The sequence below is a fragment of the Hemicordylus capensis genome, chromosome 3 (genome assembly GCF_027244095.1).
Source record: "Hemicordylus capensis ecotype Gifberg chromosome 3, rHemCap1.1.pri, whole genome shotgun sequence".
Classification (NCBI taxonomy): domain Eukaryota; kingdom Metazoa; phylum Chordata; class Lepidosauria; order Squamata; family Cordylidae; genus Hemicordylus; species Hemicordylus capensis.
Window position 1 is genome coordinate 320,494,340 of NC_069659.1, and position 21,416 is coordinate 320,515,755.

Sequence of the window (21,416 nt, forward strand, 5' to 3'; positions counted from 1 at the left end):
TCTAAGTCGCAATCATAGTCGCTTGCCTCACACAGCCCCAAGGGGATCTGGATTCTAGCCCAGCGGCTTCTGACACCTTGGCAGCAATGAGCTGGGTGCTGCCTGTTGCACAGGCAAAGGGGTTATTGAGAGCGTCCACATTTACAGGGAGAAAGGCAAGGTGGTATTCACAACATACATGCGTCACAGAGTTCATACACTCTTGTCACTTAGAACCTCTGAAGTGGAGCACTCCCCTCTTCAATGCACTGTAAGATATCATGGGTGAAACAGCTACTCAGTACAGACAGGCAATTTCCCCCTCTAAACACAGGGATGCTCTGACATCTCAAGAATTTGTTTGTTACATTTTATCCCAATGTATTCCTCAAGGATCTCAAAGTAGCAACCACACTGAAATCCTTGGTAGGCTAGGCTGAGGGAGAGTGACTTGCCCAAGCCATCCACAGTGAAGTTTCACAGGTGACCAGGAAATAAAACCCAGGTTTCCAAACACAACACTTGGGCAACTGAAGTATGAAAATGCTCATCCAAGACTAGAGGATCCAATACCAAAGCTAAAGTCCAGGGAGATAAATCAAGGAGAATCAAGATGTGTGTTAACAGGGCAGAGATGAAGTGGCAAGCATCAAAGGCAAAGCAGGAATAAGTCTGGAAAGACAAAATAAGTTCAAAACTACAACAGGTAGTTTCTATTCCATTTGCTGGGATAGCTGCAGAAAAAAACTGGCAGAGGAAGAGAGAGAATGTATACAGAGCGTGGAGAGTAATGACTCCAATCAGCAAGAGATGTTTATTAAGTTTCATTTAACCAAGAAAAGGATACGGTAACACCCGCCCGCACTCCACAATGAGCTGTGCCTGGAAGATTAAGAAACTGGCCCTTTGGTGGCTCCAAGAAGCTATTTCAGTCAAGACAAGTCAATGACATCAGTGCTGATAATTTCATTTGCGTTCTCTTTTGCTTCTCAAGAAACAGAGCATGATTACAGAACCTCGTTACTCACGGGGGTTCTGTTCCTGCCGCAAGTAATGGAACCGTGAGTGATTAGTCATTATTGCTCTGGGGAAAGGCGGGTTCGGTTCCAGGGTGGAGGGAAAACTAGGGGAAAGGTCCAAAAAATGGCAAAATAACCCCCTCCCCCAAAGAAGAAAGGACCCCCCCCCCAAAAAAAAGAAGAAAAAGGAAGTCTGTTTTTGCAAGGAAAGGAGCTAATCCCGAGACACAATGGTGAGCGGATGTGACCTCTGCGGTCACTTCAGGCCCTCTAGTACCCATGGACACATGGGTTTTAACCCCTTTCATATCTGCGGATACTGAGAAAGGGTGTCAACGAGACCCTGCAGATACATGGAACCATGAATAGCAGTTCAGTGAATAACAAGGTTCTCCTGTAATAGGAGAGACAATTTGTTATTGACACAGGGAGGCTATTCTTACGATCAGCCAAAATTGGGTTAGGGGAGCCTAGCTCAATTTTGGCTGATCGTGGGAGCCACCGGGCTCACAGGCGAGCCCGGTTGCCTCCAGGCGGTTAACCTGCCTAAGTACCCCTCCCCTAAAACCGGGTTTGCGGAGCGAGTGCTCTGCAAACCTGGTTTTTATGATCGTGAATAGCCGTGGCACAACTCCACGTCATGGCTACTCATGAGCAGACCCCTGGAGGGGAGGCGAAAAGCTGCCTCCTGGCTCCAGGGGTCTCTCCAGCATGCCCTGCACACTCGCACAGGGCATGTTGGAGCTTCTGGGGGCTGATCGGCCCCCACTCTCCCCAGCACCCGCCGGCTCCATTACAGAGCCGGCAGTTGTGTGGGCGGCCGCTTCGGCCTCCCAGAGCAGACTGACTGCTCGTGTGCAGGGAGAGCAGGGTAAGCCCGTTCTTCCCGCTCCCCCTTAGAAACCGGGTCTCACTGATCGTGAGACCCGGCTCTGTATGTTACAATCTGGGGGGTCCGCCAAAACCTACCTACCTAGCCACAGCAATGATCTATGCCAGGGGGTTCCAACTTTTTTAAAAAAACACACAAGTGTACCCCCCTTCTGTCTGAAACCTTCAGCTCAGATACCCCACAGAAAATGTGTATGTGTGTGTGCGCGTGCATGCACACACACACCCCTCATAAGTACTCCCTGCCACTAATTTCAATAGCACTACCCCAAAGTAACAATCTGGCTGTAAGCCAGTGAAGCTCTTCCCATGATCAAGTGGGAAGGGCTACTCTGTTATAAAGGCTGGAAGCCCAAAAGTGCTTACCTCCCCACAGACAATCAAATGGAACTACCTGGGTGGGAGGATCACCTGCCCAGATGAGCGGCGGCTTAGCCTGAGCGCTCTTGCTTCTGGCCGCAGCTCGTCCGGCAGCTCCGGGGCTCGGGCGAAGGGAAGCACTGCTGTGCAGCGCCCCATCCCCCAGAAATGCACCGTGTGAGTGCAAAGTGCATTCCTGGGGTACCCCCTCCCCGAGTGTGTCTGCCGCAGACACACAATCAGAAAAATGGGGTTAGCAGAGTGTGCGCTCCACTAACCTCGCTTAAGAGAGGGGCATTTAAGCGGGCTTGTTGCCGGGAGCCACACAGCTCCCGTTGCAGCACACAACCAGCTGAAACCGGGCGGGCTCCCTTAGCCCGGTTTTGGATGGTCGTGAGAATCGCCTCCGTGACTGTAATAGCCAAATCCTCTGATCAGGAGCCAATGGAGCTGCATCTTAACCACTAGTCAGTGTGTTGGCAATGTGGGAGGGCCTTGAGTAACCCTAACAGCCTTAAAAGTACCCCAGAGGTTCATGTACCCCTGGCTGGGAATCACTGATCTCTATTATAAAGAACCCAAACCCCACCCCTGTAATTAAGCCCCAGGGTTGTTCCCAACTCATTCATTAAATCCATGAGTAGTTAATAATAGAATCTTGTCACCTCCCACCCACTGTATTTATCACTAGCATTTCTATAAAATAAAGCTTGATCCTGCCTCTATTATCTTACCTTTCAAATCTTGTTTGATCACCTATGAATTCATTCAGACAGTGGAGCAGTCAGAGGTTTGGAAAACAGCAGACACAGACTATTGGTCCATTTTAATGAATATTATTTTAATGAGAAAAACAAAGGTGAACTAAAATGGCACTGATGCACTGGTTTCATTAAGGCCAACAAAGGAAAACGGATGAATCATATTAACGCAGGATGCTTTCATAAATGCAAAAACAAAGCTACAGTAGTAGCAACTGTGATTAAAAATGCATGCCATGTACAGAGGATCTCTATTATTGCTCGTAAACAACTTGCCACAGCAAGGTATTTTATTATCTGGATGTCTAACTAGGTTAAGATATTAAGACAGAAGTCCCATGCATAGTTAACACCCACCTACCTGCCATAACCCACGCAGCAGTCTTCACCAACACACCAAGCTGCCTAATTCTTACAGCCCAGTCTGTGGTCCAGATGTTGGACCACAGCCCCAATAATCCCTGGCTATTGGCCACAGTGGCTGAGGATGATGGGAGTTGTAGTATAATGACTAGGGATGAGCCTGGAGTGTTTCGGTGCCTCTTTGGAGAGGTGCCGAAATGCTTCTGTTCCCTGGCTTGGAAATGCTTTGGTGCGGGGTGAGGGGTTCTCTTAAGAGGAGGTGGGCAGGTCCTACTTGCCAGTCCTCCAAGCCTCCACCAACCCACCGTGGCACTGTTAATTGGAAATAGCTCTGTGCAAGCAGCAGCTTGTGCCACTTTCTCCTTTAAGACACAATGCCAACAGGATGCTTCCCTGGCATCCCTTGTGCAGCATCGGCATGTAAATGATATCGGCACATGCGCTAGCGCCATTTACGTGCCAACGCCATGCGAGGAGTGCCGGGGAAGCTTCCAGTTCGAGGAGGTACACTTCCGCCCCACCAGACCATTTTAAAAGGCAGAGTCAGCAGGGGAAATGCGGCGGGAGGGGTAAGAGCACCCTCCCCGGTCCTTAAAGAGATCCCCCTCTCCTAACACACCACTACAGGTGGGCCACTGTGGACAACAGGATACTGGAGTAGATGGGCCTGATCCAGTGGGGCTGTTCTGATGTTCCCCCCTTCCTCAATGGTGTCTCAGGTAGTTGTGTACACTAGCCTTAGCAGCTGAAGTCTGAGAGTCTTGGGCCTAAACACATTCTAACCTTCAAGTTCTGGTTGTCGCCGATAATCAGCTTGTTCATGGGACAACCTCCCCTCTCTTTGCAGGACTATCTGTATACCTTATGGGAGTCCCTTTTGGGGATCAGGTACAGTATCATGAAATATGAATAATAGTGGTATACAAGGTTTTAGATGCTCCTGCTTCACAGATTAGTCTCAGTCAGAACACATCAGCCATTACAGGTTTCCGGATAACTCCAAATGCAGCAGAAAATATTTTAGTATCAAGAAGAAACAGAGGAAAGAGGGAGATAGGATCAAGCTGGTAATGTTGCTGGCTTCATCCTGTACTTTCAATTTCAGCCAACATACAGAAATTAAGCAAAAAAGGCTTTTCCTACCCCATCTTCATGTTAAGAAAAAGGTTACCTGCTAAGTTTCTGCATATCAGGCTTCTGTTAAAAGCACAGAAGCAGGTCTGGTAAAGACTGGTGGCAACTCTAATCAAGAATTTTGGTGAATGAAAAAAATGTAATAGATACCTTCTTTTCCTGACTCTATTAGTGAGAACAATTGTTACTGAGCAGCTTGCAAATAAAGTTATTATTAATATTATATATTATTTATTAATAGTATTTATCATTAGCAAACTTGCAGAAACCCACAAATACTACATTATAGAGAACTACAAAGCCACTGCCAATGAAAGAGGCTTAACCCAGCCCAATTCTGTACTATAGCAAAGTTACTTACTGACATAACTTTTCCTTTTGCATTTATCTTATGTTAGTGATCTCCTCCCTCCACCCAATTTTTACTCCAGTAGTCATTCACTCATATAATCCATTCTTGGAACAAACATTTCACTGCTCATGTTGGGTATGATCCAGAGCCGTCAAAATCAATAGCAGTTTTGCCACTGATTTCAGTGGGATGTGGATTGTGCCTGTTTATTTACATGGGCGGGGTGTGTGTGTGTGTGTGTGTGTGTGTGTGTGTGTGTAATCAATGAAGCCATTTCCTCTTCCTACTGCCAAGCAGCCCTGGTGCTGCTTGTTTTGGATCAGTAAAGCTTCCCCATAATTGCAAATGATACTATTTCCATACTGTGTGAGCAAGGACAATTTGATTGCAAACCAGTCCTTAAACTACAGGTCAAACACAATTAAGTCTGGAACCTTTACAAATGAACTAAATCCTAAATGGCCCACTCACTCCATCCTTGCATTCAGATAGCAAATTCAGGCTGGAGAGAGACAATGAGGCTGTTCACATGAGCAGCCCTACCCGGGCTTGGTAGTCCGGGGTAAGGCTGCAATGGTTATGAGAACGACCTGAATACTTTTTGAGAGAGCTGAAGGTGGCAAAAGAAGCATCATGTGAGGCTGGAATTGTCTACACCAGGGATGCACAAATTTACTCCAGCTGCTGTTGAACTACAACTCCCATCATCCCTGACTATTGGTCACTGTGGCTGGGAATGATGGGAGTTGTAGTCCAATAGCAGCTGATGGGCCAACGTTATACAATCCTGGTCTATGCTAACTGCCAGCAGCTCCTCAAAGTTTCAGACAGTGGTCTCTCCCAGCCTACCTGGAGATGCCGGGATTGAACCTGGGTCTTTTTGCATGCAAAGCAGGTACTTTCCCCCTGAGCTATGGCTCCTCCCTTCAATTTCCATGGTGTACATCAGGGATGGCCAACCTGAGGCTCCCCAGCTGGAGCCCCATCCAGCAACTCCCACCATCCCCAGCTGCAATAAAGCCTCAGGTTGGCCATCAGTGGTGCACATTCTCGTTTCCTTCCCCAAACCATCATCTCTGGTCAAACAGTCTTCACAAGTGCTGGGGAAAAAACAGATGAATTCAGGTTCCAGCGGGATGAGTGTGCATGCCATGGGATGGGTCCACAGCTAAGTGGTCCAGCATCTGCTTTACAGGCAGAGCATCCCAGGGGCAATCCCTGGCATCTCCAAGTAGGGCTGGGAAAGCCTCCTGTCTGAAAACTTGGGAGAGCCGCTGCCAGGGTAGGCAATATTGAGCTAGATGGACCAATGTTCCAACTCCATATAAGGCAGTTTCCTATGATGCCCTTTTCACATACCTTCACCTCCCACCCCCCACCCCAACTACTGTCTTGAACCACAGTCAAGACATGATGAACAGGTGAAGATGAAACAAGGCTAGGAGGCTCTGTTTGCATGTGTTTTTGATGACAGTAGTAAACTCATGCTTCCAAGAAACTGGGGAGAGGGTGGGACTTGTGTTGGCATGCCTAACACAATCATGGACTCATGGGTTCTCTCTCTTACCAGACCTTGAAGCAGAACAGCTATAGGGCCAGACCAGACATTTGTTTTAAGCACATGCTTTGCAAGCCCATTTTTTAAAACGCTGAACTACAGCTGGATCAAACCCTTGAGGACCGGGACTACAGCGGGAGAGGGAGCTTTAACCCTACAATGGTCATGGTCCTGATCCACATTACAAAAGAAAAAGGCTCCAAGGAGGACACGATCCAGACTGGGACTGCAACGGGGTGGGTGTGGGTTTTGATCTAGCTGCTATTTAACATTAAAATGAAACCACATGCTTGCAAAACACTTCCTAAAGGGAATGTCTAGTTTGACACCTAATAGCACTGCAACAGTATGAACAGGCCTGCAGCTGGTCGGTATGCAGCAGTTTTATCTGATCTCCCACTTTGCTAGTATTGCCCACATGCTTGAACCACTGCCACATTCTCCCTAGTCAAGGTGTTTACACGAGGGTGTTGGATTTTTGGTGTTTTTTTAAAAAGAAATATCCAAGTTTATTTTGCATTTAATGAGTTAATTGAGTTTAATCAGTTTAAAGGCCAATCCACTAATTTCTTTTAATCAATTGACAGCTAATAAATAATAAGTCTTGGGCATTTATCTCCCCCATGGGAAAACAGCAAAAAAACAGCATTAAATGTAAACCTAGTGACCTTAAACTGCAACCAACCAGAGAAGCTGGGCAAGTAGTTAGTCATGCGCTACGCTCTTTTCTGTTCTGTTTGGAAGTTGTTGCTAGGAAGCTGACATGGCCCAACTGCTTCAATATTTTGGTGACATATCTAATATTTACTTGGAAGAAACCCCTTCTACTCTTCCAGTCAACTAGCTGGAATACCTTTTGCTTAATTTTATACCACACTGGCTGGGTTATGTACGGACTTGCCAGTTTCAGCCAAGGAGATGAACCAAACTTGAACTCGAAACCAAAAACCAGCTCAAATTAATTTTGTCAGTGAGCCAGACAGAGCTGAATTCAGACTTAAAATGTCTTGGCTGCCTTCAACCTGAACTAGAACTGAACTCCTGAATGCAAAAAGGGTATGACTAATGTTTTATTTTCCTTTTCTATCCTGTATGTATTTTGTATATAAACACATTTCAAAATTCAAGAACAGTTACATAATATTTTTCTCAAGTTAAATAATTATTGTGGTATTCATTTTACAGGCGAAGCCCATTATCCATGGGGGTGCCGTTCTCCTCTATGACCACAAATAACGGAGCATTAAGTCAATGGCATGGGGGATGGGGTTTAGGTTCTTGGAGGATGCAAATAAACAAACCCAAAACGGTGAAAAATATGGAAAGAAAGTTCTCTACTGTGCTTTGAGGGTCTACAGCTGTCCCACAATGCCCCCTAAAACTCCAAAATCTGCCATTTTCCCATGATTTTTTGTGGGGGAGAGGTTTTTTTGGGGGGGGGGGGTTAAAAGGAGCCACAAAATGGCCCCTTTCCTTAAAATGGTGGCCAGAAATGACCTCAGAGGTCATTTCTGACCACCTCGAAACCACGGCTATACAGAAATTAACCCTTTTAAACCCCTCCCCCACCATGTATGCAGAGGTCGGGTGTCAATTACCTGACTGTGGATACGGAGAACGGAGAACGGCAGATGTCAGGTCTGCAAATGGTGAGGTTTGCCTGTATTTACACAGCAAGCACAAGAGTTCAATATCTGCATGACATGCATCTTAAACTAGTTCAAAATGTCTGAACTAGTTACCACTTTTAAGTTAGTTTCTGAGCCGGAATAGAAATTGAGTTAAAAAATATCAATGAACCTGAACCCACATTTCTAATGGTTTGATTCCCTCGTTTCAACGACCACATTAAGGCATTGCTGTAGAGTTAATAGCTAAAGGCATGAGCTACAAAGTACTTGGTTCACATCTTTCCTCAATCACAGAAGGTGGGTTCAGACATCACATGGAATCGATCTGCAGTCTTGGTTACCCAGTTTCCCCCAGTTGTGTGAACCTATCCTATGGCAGGGATCGCCTGTTCCCTTGGGGCAGGAAACCTAGACAATGCAACCAAGAATTTAAGCAGGCTTGCCAAATCAAGTACTGCTCCCCCTAAGGTTTGAACCCATGCTCCCCGTGAACCCCTGGTTTGTTCCAAGCCAGCCAGCCATTTGCCTTTGGGACCAATGGCTGCGAGGCAGATGATATAGGGAAGGCTTGTCAGTCTAAGGGCAGCACAAGGCAGGCTAGAAGAGCATCCAGGACCTCACTGGGAGGTCTGCACAGGGGCCATACCTCTGGCTCAACTCAGCTATTTCCTACAAACCAAAGTATATGACAGTGTGCAGCATCAACTTCAAGTCTGCTCATGCCTCAGAGGGACCACAGGTTCCCTGCTACGTGTGAACCTGCCCAGAGCATATGGAAGCTGCATATACATGTAAAAACCCAGCTTTGTACACAGCAGCACATATGTGGGGGAAACATGACAATGGAAATGCAGCTTTGGGGTGCATGAAACTTGTATTTAGCCGGCAAACAATGCAGCATTATAGAGCAGCCCTCACTAAACAGGAGGGATGTGCATGGAACCAGGCGGAGGAGGCTTGAAGGAGGGTGCTGGTGCTGGTGCTTTAAGAGTGGGGGTGGGTGCACTTACCCCTCCTGCCGCTCTTCCCTCATCAGCGCTCTGTTTTTAGTAAGGCCATGGGGCGGCAGCATACCTCCCTGCCGCCCCGTTTACCAGATATACCTGGAAGTATCAGATACTTCCGGGTATACCCGGTAAACGAGCTAGGGATGTGCACGGTCCGGAGCAGTCTGGACCGGCACCGAAGGGGGGGCCTTACTTTTAGGGCAGGGAGGGCTTACTTACCCCTCCTGCCTCTTTGCCCTGTCCAGCGCCCGTATTTAATAGACTAATGGGGCGCTGGAAACCAGCCGCCCCCGCCGCCGCGAGCAGATTTCTCCAAGAAGTACCCATACCCCTGCCGCCGCCGTAGCCCGCCAGCCAGCCAGCCCTTCCTCCCTCCCTCCCTCCCAGCTGCCCGCCCGCCCGAGTCCTCACCGGAATACTTTGTTAACAAACGAGAGGAGCTCTCGGACAGAGCTCCTCTCGTTATGAAGGCCCGCTGCAGAATGAAGGTGCTTTGCGCGCGCATGCGCGCGCCGCAAAGCACACCGATCGCCGGAGGCCCGGTCTACCCAGCCGGGAAAGGGCCAGGTAGACCGGGCATCCGGCGATCGGTGTCCTTTGCGGTGCGCGCATGCGCGCGCGCGCGCAAAGCACCTTCATTCTGCAGCAGGCCTTCATAACGAGAGGAGCTCTGTCCGAGAGCTCCTCTCGTTTGTTAACAAAGCATTCCGGTGAGGACTCGGGCGGGCGGGCAGCTGGGAGGGAGGGAGGGAGGAAGGGCTGGCTGGCTGGCGGGCTACGGCAGCGGCAGGGGTATGGGTACTTCTTGGAGAAATCTGCTCGCGGCGGGGGGGCGGTGGCGGGGGCGGCTGGTTTCCCGCGCCCCGTTAGTCTATTAAATACGGGCGCTGGAGGGGGTAAAGAGGCGGGAGGGGTAAGCAAGCCCTCCCGCCCTTAAAGCAATACCCCCCACCCGGACCCGGACCAGCAAGCGCCGAACCGGTCCGGCAGTTCGGCCATTCTTTAGAATGGCCGCCAGACCGGTTCGGACTCACTCCTAAAACGAGCAAATGGGATGGCAGGGCGTTAGCTCGCTTAAGTCTCCCCACCTCAAACGATGTTAGTGGAGCAAGCACTCTGCTAACACTGGAGCTATTCTGACGATCAGTGGAAAGCGGACTAAGGGTGCTTAGCCCACTTTCCACCAATCATGGGACTCACTGGGCTCGCAGCCGAGCCCAGTTGAGTCCAAGTAGGTCACCCGCTTAGGTAGCCCTCCCCTAAGCCCCTAGTGCTCCGTTAACCTGGGCTTCCTGATCACGAGTTGCTGTGGCGTGGCTCCACGGCTACTCATGAGTAGACCCCCGGAGGGGAGGCGAAAAGCTGCCTCCCAGGGTCTCTCCAGCATGCCCTGCATGCTTGCGCAGGGCATGCTGGGACTTCTGGGGGCCGATCGGCCCCTGCTCCCCCCAGCACCTGCCGGCCCCGTTACGGAGCCGGCAGCCGTGTGGGCGGCCGGTTTGGCCGCCCAGAGCAGACTGTCTGCTCGTGTGCAGGGAGAGGGGGCTAAGCCCGCTCTCCCCGCTCACCCTTACAAAGCGGGTCTCACTGATCATGAGACCCACCCTCACTGTTTTACTGATTGTGTGCCGCAGCTTCGAGCCACAGCAACACATGAGTAGACCCCCAACATGGAGGCTACAAGCAGCCTCCCGGCCTCAGGGGTCTCCCCAGAATGCCCCGCACACTTGCGTGGGGCATCCCTGGGACTTCCGGGGGCCAGGCAGCCCCCGATCCCCACCACCCCTACCGGCTCTGTGACGGAGCCAGTAGTCATGTGGGCGGCCGATCCAGCTGCCCAGGGCCAGCTCTCTGCTCGTCTGCGGGGACAGCGGGCTAAGCTCGGGTAAGGCTCTCCACAAAGCTCATTCGCAGAGCCTTCTAAGTTTGCTTAGCGGCCTTAGGGAAGTCACTTTCTCTCACTGAACCCACTTCACACGGCAGGTGCTAAAATAACTCAACATATTCCATCCTAAGTTTCTTGGAGAAAAGGAATGTTACAGATGTGATAAGTAAATAAATGCTTTCTAGCAAAAAGTGGATCTCGAGGTACCCTCCACTCCCCAGGGAGACAAACAGAGATCGGGTCCATCCCTAGTCCCTTCGATAGTCTCTGACAACCTCCACAAAACAGTGAGCAAGGGTGCTTAGATTAGATTAGATTAGATTAGATTAGGCAAGTAGTGCTCCTTTTTAATTTGCCTTGTTATATTTCTCAAGAAGCTGGGGGTGGAGGATAGGAGCTTCCTGACACTAGACTCCTGTCATTTTCAAAGGAAGGAATATAATGCTGATGTGGGTTTTTTGAACAGGGAACTAAGGTTCAATAACGACCAAGAGCAGGGGTGTGTAGTGGAGGGCGGGATGTGCAAGGATGGAGCACCGGTACTTCTCGGCTTCCCTGGCTGTTGAAGTGGGCATGGCCATGGGGGCTGTCATGGAGAGCGCTTTCTGCACTTCTGAATTCGTAACTACACCACCGATCAAGAGACAGGGATTTGTCTACTCGTTCACTGCCTGCAGAGCAGCAGTGCTAGTCTGTGTTTAGTCTAAAACATGTGCTCTTCCACATCTGAACTCAGTCTGAAACATGGGCATGCTTCCAACTGTTGTTAAACGCCCACCAAGTGGAATCTACATGTGTGCTGTAGATGGGTACACCCAACAGCAACCATTTCAGCAGGGAAAAGCGTATCTGGATCAGGTTTTCCTCCTGATGACAGAGGAAATGCCTGGCAGCATTGCACTTTACTGAGGTTTATGCAAAGGAGGGAAGTCTTTTATTCTCACAAATGCAAGCTGGTCAGAGAGAGCTGCTATAACTCACTATGTCACAGCAATGCAAATGCGGAGGAAAATATAGCCAGGAAGTCAAATTAGTCAAGAAGTGAGAAAGGCATTTAAAAATAACAGAATGCAAACAACATAGTTTCAAGGACAGATGCAAGAGTGGGAAAGTCAAACCGAGCAGCATTTTTTAAATAAAAGGTTTCAAAAGCATTGATGAGAGGTTTAGGATGAAATACAGACACCAAAAGCAGAGAAAATGCTGATCCACATTATAATTTTCCACACAGCTTGAGAAAATATACCTTTCATAATATCCCTGTGAAAACAAGCATATTATGAATATAGCACCGGATAGATGACACACAGACACACTAAAGAATAAAGTTTGAGGGGGGTGCATACATTTCACACCAGAAGAGCCATGATAGGTCAGCATTCCCTGCTATGTGCACCCAGCTTCTAAAACATGAATTCATCTCCTGTAATATGTGAATTGATTCTTTATGTTTACATGATCATCACTCACGTGAAACTTTTTAAAAGTTCTTAGCTCAGTTCTACACTTAACTCAGTGAGGTTGTAGGAAGTACAGCAAGAGATGGTCGTCATCTATCCTGTGCTATATTCATAATATGCTTGTTTTCACAGGGATATTATGAAAGGTTCTATCTAGCTCAGTATTGTCTACACTGACTGGCAGTGGCTCTCCAAGGTTTCAGACAGGATTTATTTCCCAGTCCTACCTGGAGATGCCAGGGATTGAACCTGGGACCTTCTGCATGCAAAGCAGATGCTCTATCACTGAGCTATGGCACCATCATGCAAATCAAATTCAATTTCATGATTACCATTTGTTTCTTCATGAAGAATCTAAATGTGACAATCTAAGCTACAAGTCCAGCATTTTTATGGAGGCAAATGTAATTATCAGGAGGCACAAACCCTCAGGGCAGGTCTGAACAATCCATGATCCACCAAGCTGAAAACAGTCCATCAGCAATGTATGTATGGTGGGCCATTGGGAGCTCACTAAACCTCCTGATCTTGCTGTGAGCCAGTGACTGCAAAACAGAAGTGCTATCAAACTCCTGAGAGTTTGGCTGGTGGGACACAATTTGCACAGGCGAATATATGAGCACATGAAATTGCCTTATAGACCACTCATCCATCAAGGTCAGTATTGCCTACTATGACTGGCAATAACTCCAGGGAAGGGTCTTCCCTGCTACCTGGGATTCTAGGGAAACTGGTTGGCACCTTCCACACACAGAGCTTGTACACTTATCACTGAGACCCCCTGTATCTAAGAGTAAGCACTCTTTCCCACTACCATCCCTAATCAGTCAAATGCAAGCTGCCTATTCCCCCCCATCCCTTCCAACACATCCACCTTAACCATGTTTTGTGTGTTGATTGATAGTGTCCGTGAGTCAATGGGACAACTCTCTATTTCTGCAAGCCTTTCTTTCCTCCTCAGTGCCCTCCTGTGGGATAATTTAATGCAAGTAACATGGTTGCCTCCAGCCTTGCTTTTTTGCAACATGACCTTAAGATCTGTGTCAATGTCACTTTAGAATGGTTTTAGAGTGCCTATTGATCAGCTTCAAACTGTATCTTGGGAGAGAAACAGATGTGAAACTGACACCAGTTTAGCTGCCTGAAAGAGACAAGGGTCTCAAGATCAGTACTGATAAAAAGCTAGGGTGGAGGCAGCTCTGGCCAGCTGTCACTCTGGTTTTATCAGAGGGCACTCCCCGCCCCCGCCCCCCCCCCCCGGCATGTAGCACTAGATTGTGCAGAGGCAGGGCATATCACACAAAAGAGGTGCGATTTATATATAGCATGAACAGGTAGGTACTGCTATTTTCTGTCTCTTATAGTCTATGAGAGAACTCTTATAGTTCTCTTATAGAACTCTTATAGTTCTTGCAGTCTATTTGGACTAGCAATTAGCAATAAATAATAATAATAAAACAATAATAGCATGGAGACTGGCACCACTCTAGCGTGTGTTGCAGGTGTGTTGCACCCTTACACTGCAGTTGTTTGCACACTTACTTGGGAGTAAACCACCTTGAACTTGGGGGGGGGGATTTATTTTCACCCACGCCCTTGACAGAAATATACACTTTTTCCTTGCAAATGTAAACTGGTCTCTAACCTTCATGGCTTTCTCCGAGGAAGCCTTGAAAACAGTAGATAAAAGCGTGGACTTCAGTTTCTCTTCCTCCCCTGCCATGGGGTAAACTGCTGATGCACTCCATCTGCATCAGCACAAATGCAAAAGTGGCAGTGGGAATTCACTAACTCCCAGCCCTAGGCCAGTTCTGTGGGTATTCTGTCACTCAGGACAGGAGTTCTCAAACTTGGGCCACCAGATGTTGCTGGGCGGCAACTCCCATCATCCCCAGTCCAACAACATCTGGGGTGCCAAAGCTGGGAAGCCCGGGCTTAAGATATACCCATGTGGAAACTTTCTCAGCTCTTGCTATTATAATTTAGAGCATAACCACAATGGCATCAGAAATGTGCTCTGAACCCATGGATGTGGATGCGAGCACGAATGCAAGAGGTGGATTTGTAAAGGAGAATGGGCAAGAGGGGCGTAGCATTTTCTGTCCTCGCTAATCCTCCCCTAAGAACTACCCCCTTTCTGGCATCTCTCCCCAAATGGGCTTATTTCCCATCAGAACCCAGCTGGAATAAACATAGCTTTAAAACTTCATGATTTGTAGAGAATAGGAGGGAGGGGGAGAGTTACACTCACCACCTGCTAATTCTTTCTTGCAGATGCCTCTGCTCTCCCCTGCATGAGTGTTTTGAGGTGAGCAAGAGGTCAAGAACCTGCCTTTGCCTCATTACATGTAGTTCCAGCTTTAACTGCCAAAGAAGTGTGAAAGCACTACCTGAAAAAACAATGGTGTCACGTTGCATGAGGTTTTACACACATTTTCCATGTTTAGACTGATATCACAGTTCTCTGTGTTTGTTGTGTGGACTAGCAAGGGATTTGCGCAGGCTCTACATTTGTGCAGATGTACTTCAGTGAATCATGTTTAGGAAGTCTCTCCACAAAAAGGCTCAAGAATCTCTGGCTGAAAATATCCCCTGCTTTGTCAATCTTGTTATGATCATACTTGTCAAATTAGTTGTACACAGTGTGATGCTCCTTAGATCATCAAGATCCATTGTTTCTCCATTGAAAGCCCCTTATTTGGTATTCTACATGATAATCAGGAACATAGGAAGCTGCCTTATACTGAACCAGACCACTGATCCATCTAATACAATACTGTGTACTCTGACTGGATCTCCAGGGCTTCAGGCAGGAGGCTTTCCTAGCCCTGGAGATGTCAGGAATTCGAACCCGGGACCTTCTGCATGCAAAGCAGGTGCTCTACAACTGAGCTACAGCCTCATCCCCATTTTCCAGGTTAAGGCAAGGTGACTAAGGCAGGAATGAGGAAGACTACCACAAGATATGTATGTACTACACAAATCTACAAGAGAGGTAGGACTATTACATTAATCTACAAATAATCCTGCAACTAGTATTACACAGTGTCTTTCCTGACTGCTCCAAGTGCTTCTCAGAGTCCATCACTTGAGTCTACAAAAACGTGATAGAATTACTGCACTAATTTACAAAATAATAATGCTACACACATTATTTTACAGGGTTTCCCCTCAGTGCTCTAAGCACTTCTCGGATATTGTACAGTAATCCTTACAACAACCCTGTAAGGTAGGCCACAATTATCATATGACGGATGGCAGGCTTTGAGAGATACTGGCTTTGCCTACACCCAACCAGACTGACTCTGTAGTTGAGGTAAGAGTTGAAACAGACACTGTAGCTCACAGATCAGGTTTGTGACAACGAAAAGGCAGAGGGGGGAAAATAGGTCTGTGTTGTGTTCCATCGTGTTTTCACCTGCGAACTCCTTTTGTAAGCAAGGACCTGCACTCTTGGGAAGACCGAAGCAGTGTTTACCAAGCCTGAAGGCCCCCTGCGAATTTCCGAGGTGCTCAGTTTGCTGGGCAAGATGAAGGGTACTGAGAGCACTTCTCAATGCAAAGGAAAAGGAGGATGGAAGGGTCTTTGGAAAGGAAACGTGGCATAGGCGGAATAAAAATGCTACACTTCATTTTCCTGGGAACGATTCCTTGAGAAACAGCTCCCTAGAAGAGCAGCACTCTTGACTGGTTTCCAATCAGGAGTGGATTCCGGAGGAGGGCTTCAAGAGGACCCAGCCCCTACCCCAGCTCCACGTCCAAGAACCCAGTAAGGCGGATTGTGTCGAGGTCGCCTGAGAAAAGCGTCTGGGTTGCCGCAACCTCAAGGGCAGGCGCTGGGGCGAGCAGAAGCCGGGCTCCTGCGCTTCCTTCCAGCCGCTCTCTCCCCGCCCACCTCCCCGACGGCTGCAACTGGGCGCTCTCCTCCTCCTCCTTACCTTGCAAGGAAAGAGAACGGCCGAGGCCACTTTCTCCATGGCCAGGTTCCGGATGCTGGGGGTCAGGGATCCCCTGCACGTGGGGCAGCAGCTCAGCTTCTGTCGGCATTGGTTGCACACCAGGTGCCCGGCCTGGCACTGCAGGATCGGGGGGAGCACATAGTCGAAGCAAACGGGGCACTCGAAAAGCGAGGTCAGCTCGTGGTGCTGAGGCGAGACCGGCCCCCCACTGCCTTCCCCGCCAGGGCTCGAGATCACAGCGGCCGCGGCAGGGACCGCGGAGGAGCCGGCTCCGGCAGCCGAGATGGTGGCGGCGGCGGTGGTGGTGGCGGCAGCGGCGGGGGCAGCAGCCGGGGATGGAGTGTGCTGCTGCTGCTGCTGCTTGCCGCAGGGTTTGTTAGCACTGGGTCCGGCGGAGGACGGGCGGCTCATCTCGGTCGGAACAAACCATCGAACTGCGGGCGCCGAGCTGATCGCTCACCGAAACCCCGCCGGGGCCCCCGCCAATGGGACTCAGCACAACAAGTCGGTCTCCCTGGAGCCGCGTCTCCTTAGAGAGCCAGCTCCGGCCTCGCCTCCTCCGCGCCGCAGGAAACCGCCAACGTTCCAAAGTGGAGCACCGCTCGGAAAGAGACGCGCCAACGTTCCACCGGCCAGCTCAGCGTTCCAAGGCGCTCGCTCGCCTGCCCCTCCGCCCCAGCAGCCTTTCGGCTCTTCCCCCGAGCAAACCGTGCGTGGTTCCTTCTCAGACCCCCCTCCGCGGCCGCCACCCCTCCCACTCTGGAACAGGAGTCTGACGCAAAAAACGAGAGGCAGGGGGTGGCGGAGGAGAGTCGCAGCAGCCTGCTCTCTAGCCGATGCTGGCTTCTACTGAGCATGCCTTGCTCTTTGCTAGCGACAGGCGGAGACTGAAACCGCTGCCCTATCTCTTCCCTTTCCAGTCTCCCTCCCAATCCGCTCCCCTGATTTTCACTGGGACCAAAACAGTAGCCGTGGAAGTTTAAAAAAAAAAAAGGGGGGGAAAAGGCGGGGGGAGAAAGGGGGAGTGGAAGAGGAATAAATGAGCACGCACATGGAAGCTTCTTCCTCTATTGTTTAATGGAGTAGGAGTCAGAATAGGCACTATAGTCGCCACCTACCGGGCACTGCGCTCAATGCTCCTTCATTTGTGCCTTCGCAAACCCGTAAGGGCCATCGAAACTCTTGCCCAGATCTCACTCTTTGGCAAAAGAAAGACCCTTCGAAGAAAAGTGGGACATAACAACGGAGTGCACGAAGGATCCTTCGTCACTCTCACTGCAATCCTGTGCACAGCTGTTTGGGAGCCCCTCGGGGCACATTCCTTGAGACAGGCTTCCCTATCAGTATGCCTAGGAAGGCTGAGTTCGCTGATCAAAGTGTGTGGCTGAGGCGACTTTCACTCTGCCCCCACACCGGCCGCGGCGACAAAGCTGTGAATATGCAACAGCCCAGAGAAAACTGAAATGGGGAATGGGCCCTTGACATGGCGCAAAAAAAGGACCACGTGAACGGAGCCCAGGGTGGCACAGAGGTGCACCTAGGTAATTTTGGAGCCTGGACCTAAAGGCCTTAGGAGGCCCCACCCCCCTGCAAATTAAGCATCATCATGCTTTGCCAGGCAACCACACCACCAGGGACAGACTAAAGAGGATTTGGGCCCGCCCCCCACCCCTGGACCTGTGGAAACCCTGAACTTCAGCCCCAAAGTCCAGGGGTAAGAGCACCTCTGGGGTGGCACACACACACACACACACACCCCAATTTGCCCTCACAACAACTCTGTGAGGTAGGTAGGTTGGTCTGAGAGTGAGACCCAAGGTCACTCAGTGAGCTTCATGGTCAAATGGAAACTGCCTCCCTGCTCCTAGTCCAATAATCTGATCAGATATCATGAGAGGTAAACTTTTCACCTAATTCTTCACTGATCAGACTTCACTTGAAATACTGTCCAATTCTGGGCCCGGCCTCTGCATTTTAAGAAAGACTGGTTCAGAGGAAGGCCACCAAGATGAGTGAGTTTGGAAACCAAGTCCTATGAGGAACAGTTGAAGCAGCTGAGTATATTCAGGTTGGAGAAGAGAATGGCACTCTTCAAGTCTCTGAAGGGCTGTCATGTAGGAGAGGGAACAGACTTGTTCTTTTGTTGCTTCAGAGGGCAGGGCTAGCAGTGGTGGGTTGAAATCGCAAGGAAACAGCTGTAGGCTAGCCATTAGGAAGAATTACCTAACTGTAAGAGCTGCTGGACAGTGGGACCATCTGCTTTGTACAGTAGTGGCCTCTCCTGCACTGAAGGTTTTCAGACAGAGGCTGGACACACATCTGTCAGGGAGATGTTTCTAAGGATGTCTGTTGGAAAGGTGAGAATGGTCCCACTGAAGCCACCATTTCCTTCAACCAGGGACCCTTCAAATCAACAGGGACCAGGTGAAGACGCATCCTTTGGGAAAGGAGGCTGTGTGAAAAGGCAAGTCGGGCAATCAGGCTCTTATTACGCCCACTTGCTCACACCTTGAGGAACTCTCAGTTCCAGGATCTGCTCATTTAAGCGGGCATTCCAGTCTTTTCTGCATTTTTAGAGTGCATTTCATGTGGATTACTAAGAGGCTTACCATCCTGGTCCTGCTATTCTTGTGTCAGGGGCACAAGCTATAATTTAGTGCCGAGCCACTTTAGCGCTGATTGCGGAAGAAGGAATTATGGTTTGTACCTGCAGTGCAGCGTTTGCAGCCGGTTCTGGACTAACCAGCAACCAGACAAGCAAGGGTTGATAAACAGCCACCAGGAAAAAGTAGCAACTGGGCAATTACCGCTCTAGGGTTTGGCAGGGACAGTCCCTACCACCTGCAGACAGGTCTGTCCACAGTAGCCAGGGCAATGCTTGCTGCTGCCCCCCTGCGCCCCTCATGGCCATACCTGAGGTGACTGCCACACCCTGCCTCATGGAAGGGCTGACCCTGGGCTTAGGCCAGGGGTGGGCAAACTTGGCCCTCCAGCTGTTGTTGAACTACAACTCCCATCATTCTGAGCCACAATAAATTGCTGTAGATGGGAGTTGTAGTTCAACAACATTAAGGCAATCCACCCCCGCCCCTCTGCTAAGGCATTGGCTTCAGCTGGTGCCCAATGATGCCACCCCTGATCAAAAGCCTTCAGTGGAAAAGAAAACCAACTGCAGAAACAGTGCACTGTGGCCAAAAACACATGCAGTGAATTAATTCATATGAAAAAGAGACTTCTGTGCCTTGCTGCTCATTCCAGAGAGGACGTCTTCATAACTGGTATCCCATTGAATCCTAATTCCCAGGTACAGGAACCATGAATGAACTCTTGACCCCACTGCTGAAGTTATGAGTAAGTCCTCTCTGGAAGGAGCAGCAAAGCACAGAAGTCTCTTTTTCATATGAATTAATTCTGCCTGGTCACAGCCTTGTTCATGAATCATTAGGTTTAAAAAAAATTCTCGTAAAGCATCTTCAGTAAAAAGCGGAAAAGGGTGTGTTGCATTTGAGAATGACTAGTCATCAGCCTTGTGCAAGTCTAATATTTCAAAATTCATTTTCGGAGGCTAAAAACAAGACAGAACCCTTTTCTGCTGAATGATGACCAATCAGCACACTTAACATAATGGAGCAAACTAGCCAGTTCACCACCAAGACGTGCCATAACCAGAATATACATTCCAAAGTCAGCACAATGTAGTTTTTGTTTGTTTGTTTGTTTGTTTATTTATTTGATTTCTGTACGGCCTTTCCAAAAATGGCTCAGGGCGGTTTACACAGAGAAATAACAAACAAATAAGATAAACACCAGCAACAGTCACTGGAGGTACTGTGCTGGGGGTGGATAGGGCCAGTTACTCTCCCCCTGCTAAATAAAGAGAATCATCACGTTAAAAGGTGCCTCTTTGCTAAGTTAGCAGGGATAGTCATAGGAACATCAGAAGCTGCTTTATAATGAGTCAGACCATTGTTCTATCTAGCTCAGTATTGTCTACACTGACTGACAGTGGCTCCCCAAGGTTTCAGGCAGGAGTCTTTCCCAGCCAGGGATAGAATCTGGGGCCTTCTGCATGCAAGCACGTGCAGTGATGTAGTTGCAAATTCAGAAGTGCTGGTGCTCTCCATGACAGCCCCCTGGCCATGCTCACCCCAACAGCCAGTGAAGCTGAGAATTACCGGCGCTCCGTCCCTGCGTGTCCACCACACCTCTGAGCACATGCTCTGCTACTGAGCTACAACCCCATCTCCTAAGGGCTGCACAAATTTGGCCCTCCTACAGATGCTGGACTACAACTCCCACCCACGAGCATCCTTGTGGCAGTATTCTGAACCAGCTGAAGCTTCTGAACAGTCTTCAAGGGCAGCCCCACATAGAGTGCATTGCAGTAGTCCAATCTGGATGTTACCAACGCATGAGTGACTGAGGTCAGGTCCGACTTCTCCAAGTAGGGTCGCAGCTGGCGTACCAGCCATAGTTGGTAAAAGGCACTTCTGCACACCACTGCCACCTGCACCTCCAAAGACAGCTTTGGGTCCAGAAGCATACCCAGGCTGCAGACTTTGTCTTTCAGGGGGAGCGTGACCCCTTCCAAGATCAGATTTACCTCATATATACGAGAAAAGAAGGGAAGACTCTTCTATTACTGCATGAAATACAGTATGGCAAGCTCCCCAGATGGTTTAAGAACTGGAGGGGGGAGCTAGTCTTGTGGTAGCAAGCATGAAATGTCCCTTTTGCTAAACAGGGTCTGCCCTGGTTTGCTTTTAGATGGGTGACTCCATGTGAATGCTGTCTGCTGCAAGATATTCCCCATAGGGCAGGGCTGCTCAACTTTGGCTATTGGCCAGTGTGTCAGAGGTGATGGGAGCTGCCAGTGGACTACAGTTCCCATCATCCCCAGCCACAGTGGCCAGTAGTCCGGGATGATGGGAGTTGTAGTCCAGCAACAGCTGGAGCGCCAAAGTTGCGCAGCCCTGCCCTAAGGGGAATATCTTGCAGCAGACTATTCCCTTGCAGTAGGGAATATCTTGCAGGGGCTGTTTGGAAGCTTCAGCTGG

General features: G+C 49.2%; 1 protein-coding gene across 1 annotated transcript in view; it reads right to left on the reverse strand.

Moving 5' to 3' along the window:
* Window positions 1-17,319, reverse strand: part of SIAH2 (siah E3 ubiquitin protein ligase 2) — a 31,436-nt gene extending 14,117 nt beyond the window's left edge. The window contains exon 1 of the mRNA XM_053304592.1: window positions 16,339-17,319. Coding sequence (XP_053160567.1) covers window positions 16,339-16,770 — 432 coding nt within the window. The 5' untranslated portion in view covers window positions 16,771-17,319. The remainder of the gene's footprint in view (window positions 1-16,338) is intronic.
* Between the last annotated feature and the right edge of the window lie 4,097 nt (window positions 17,320-21,416).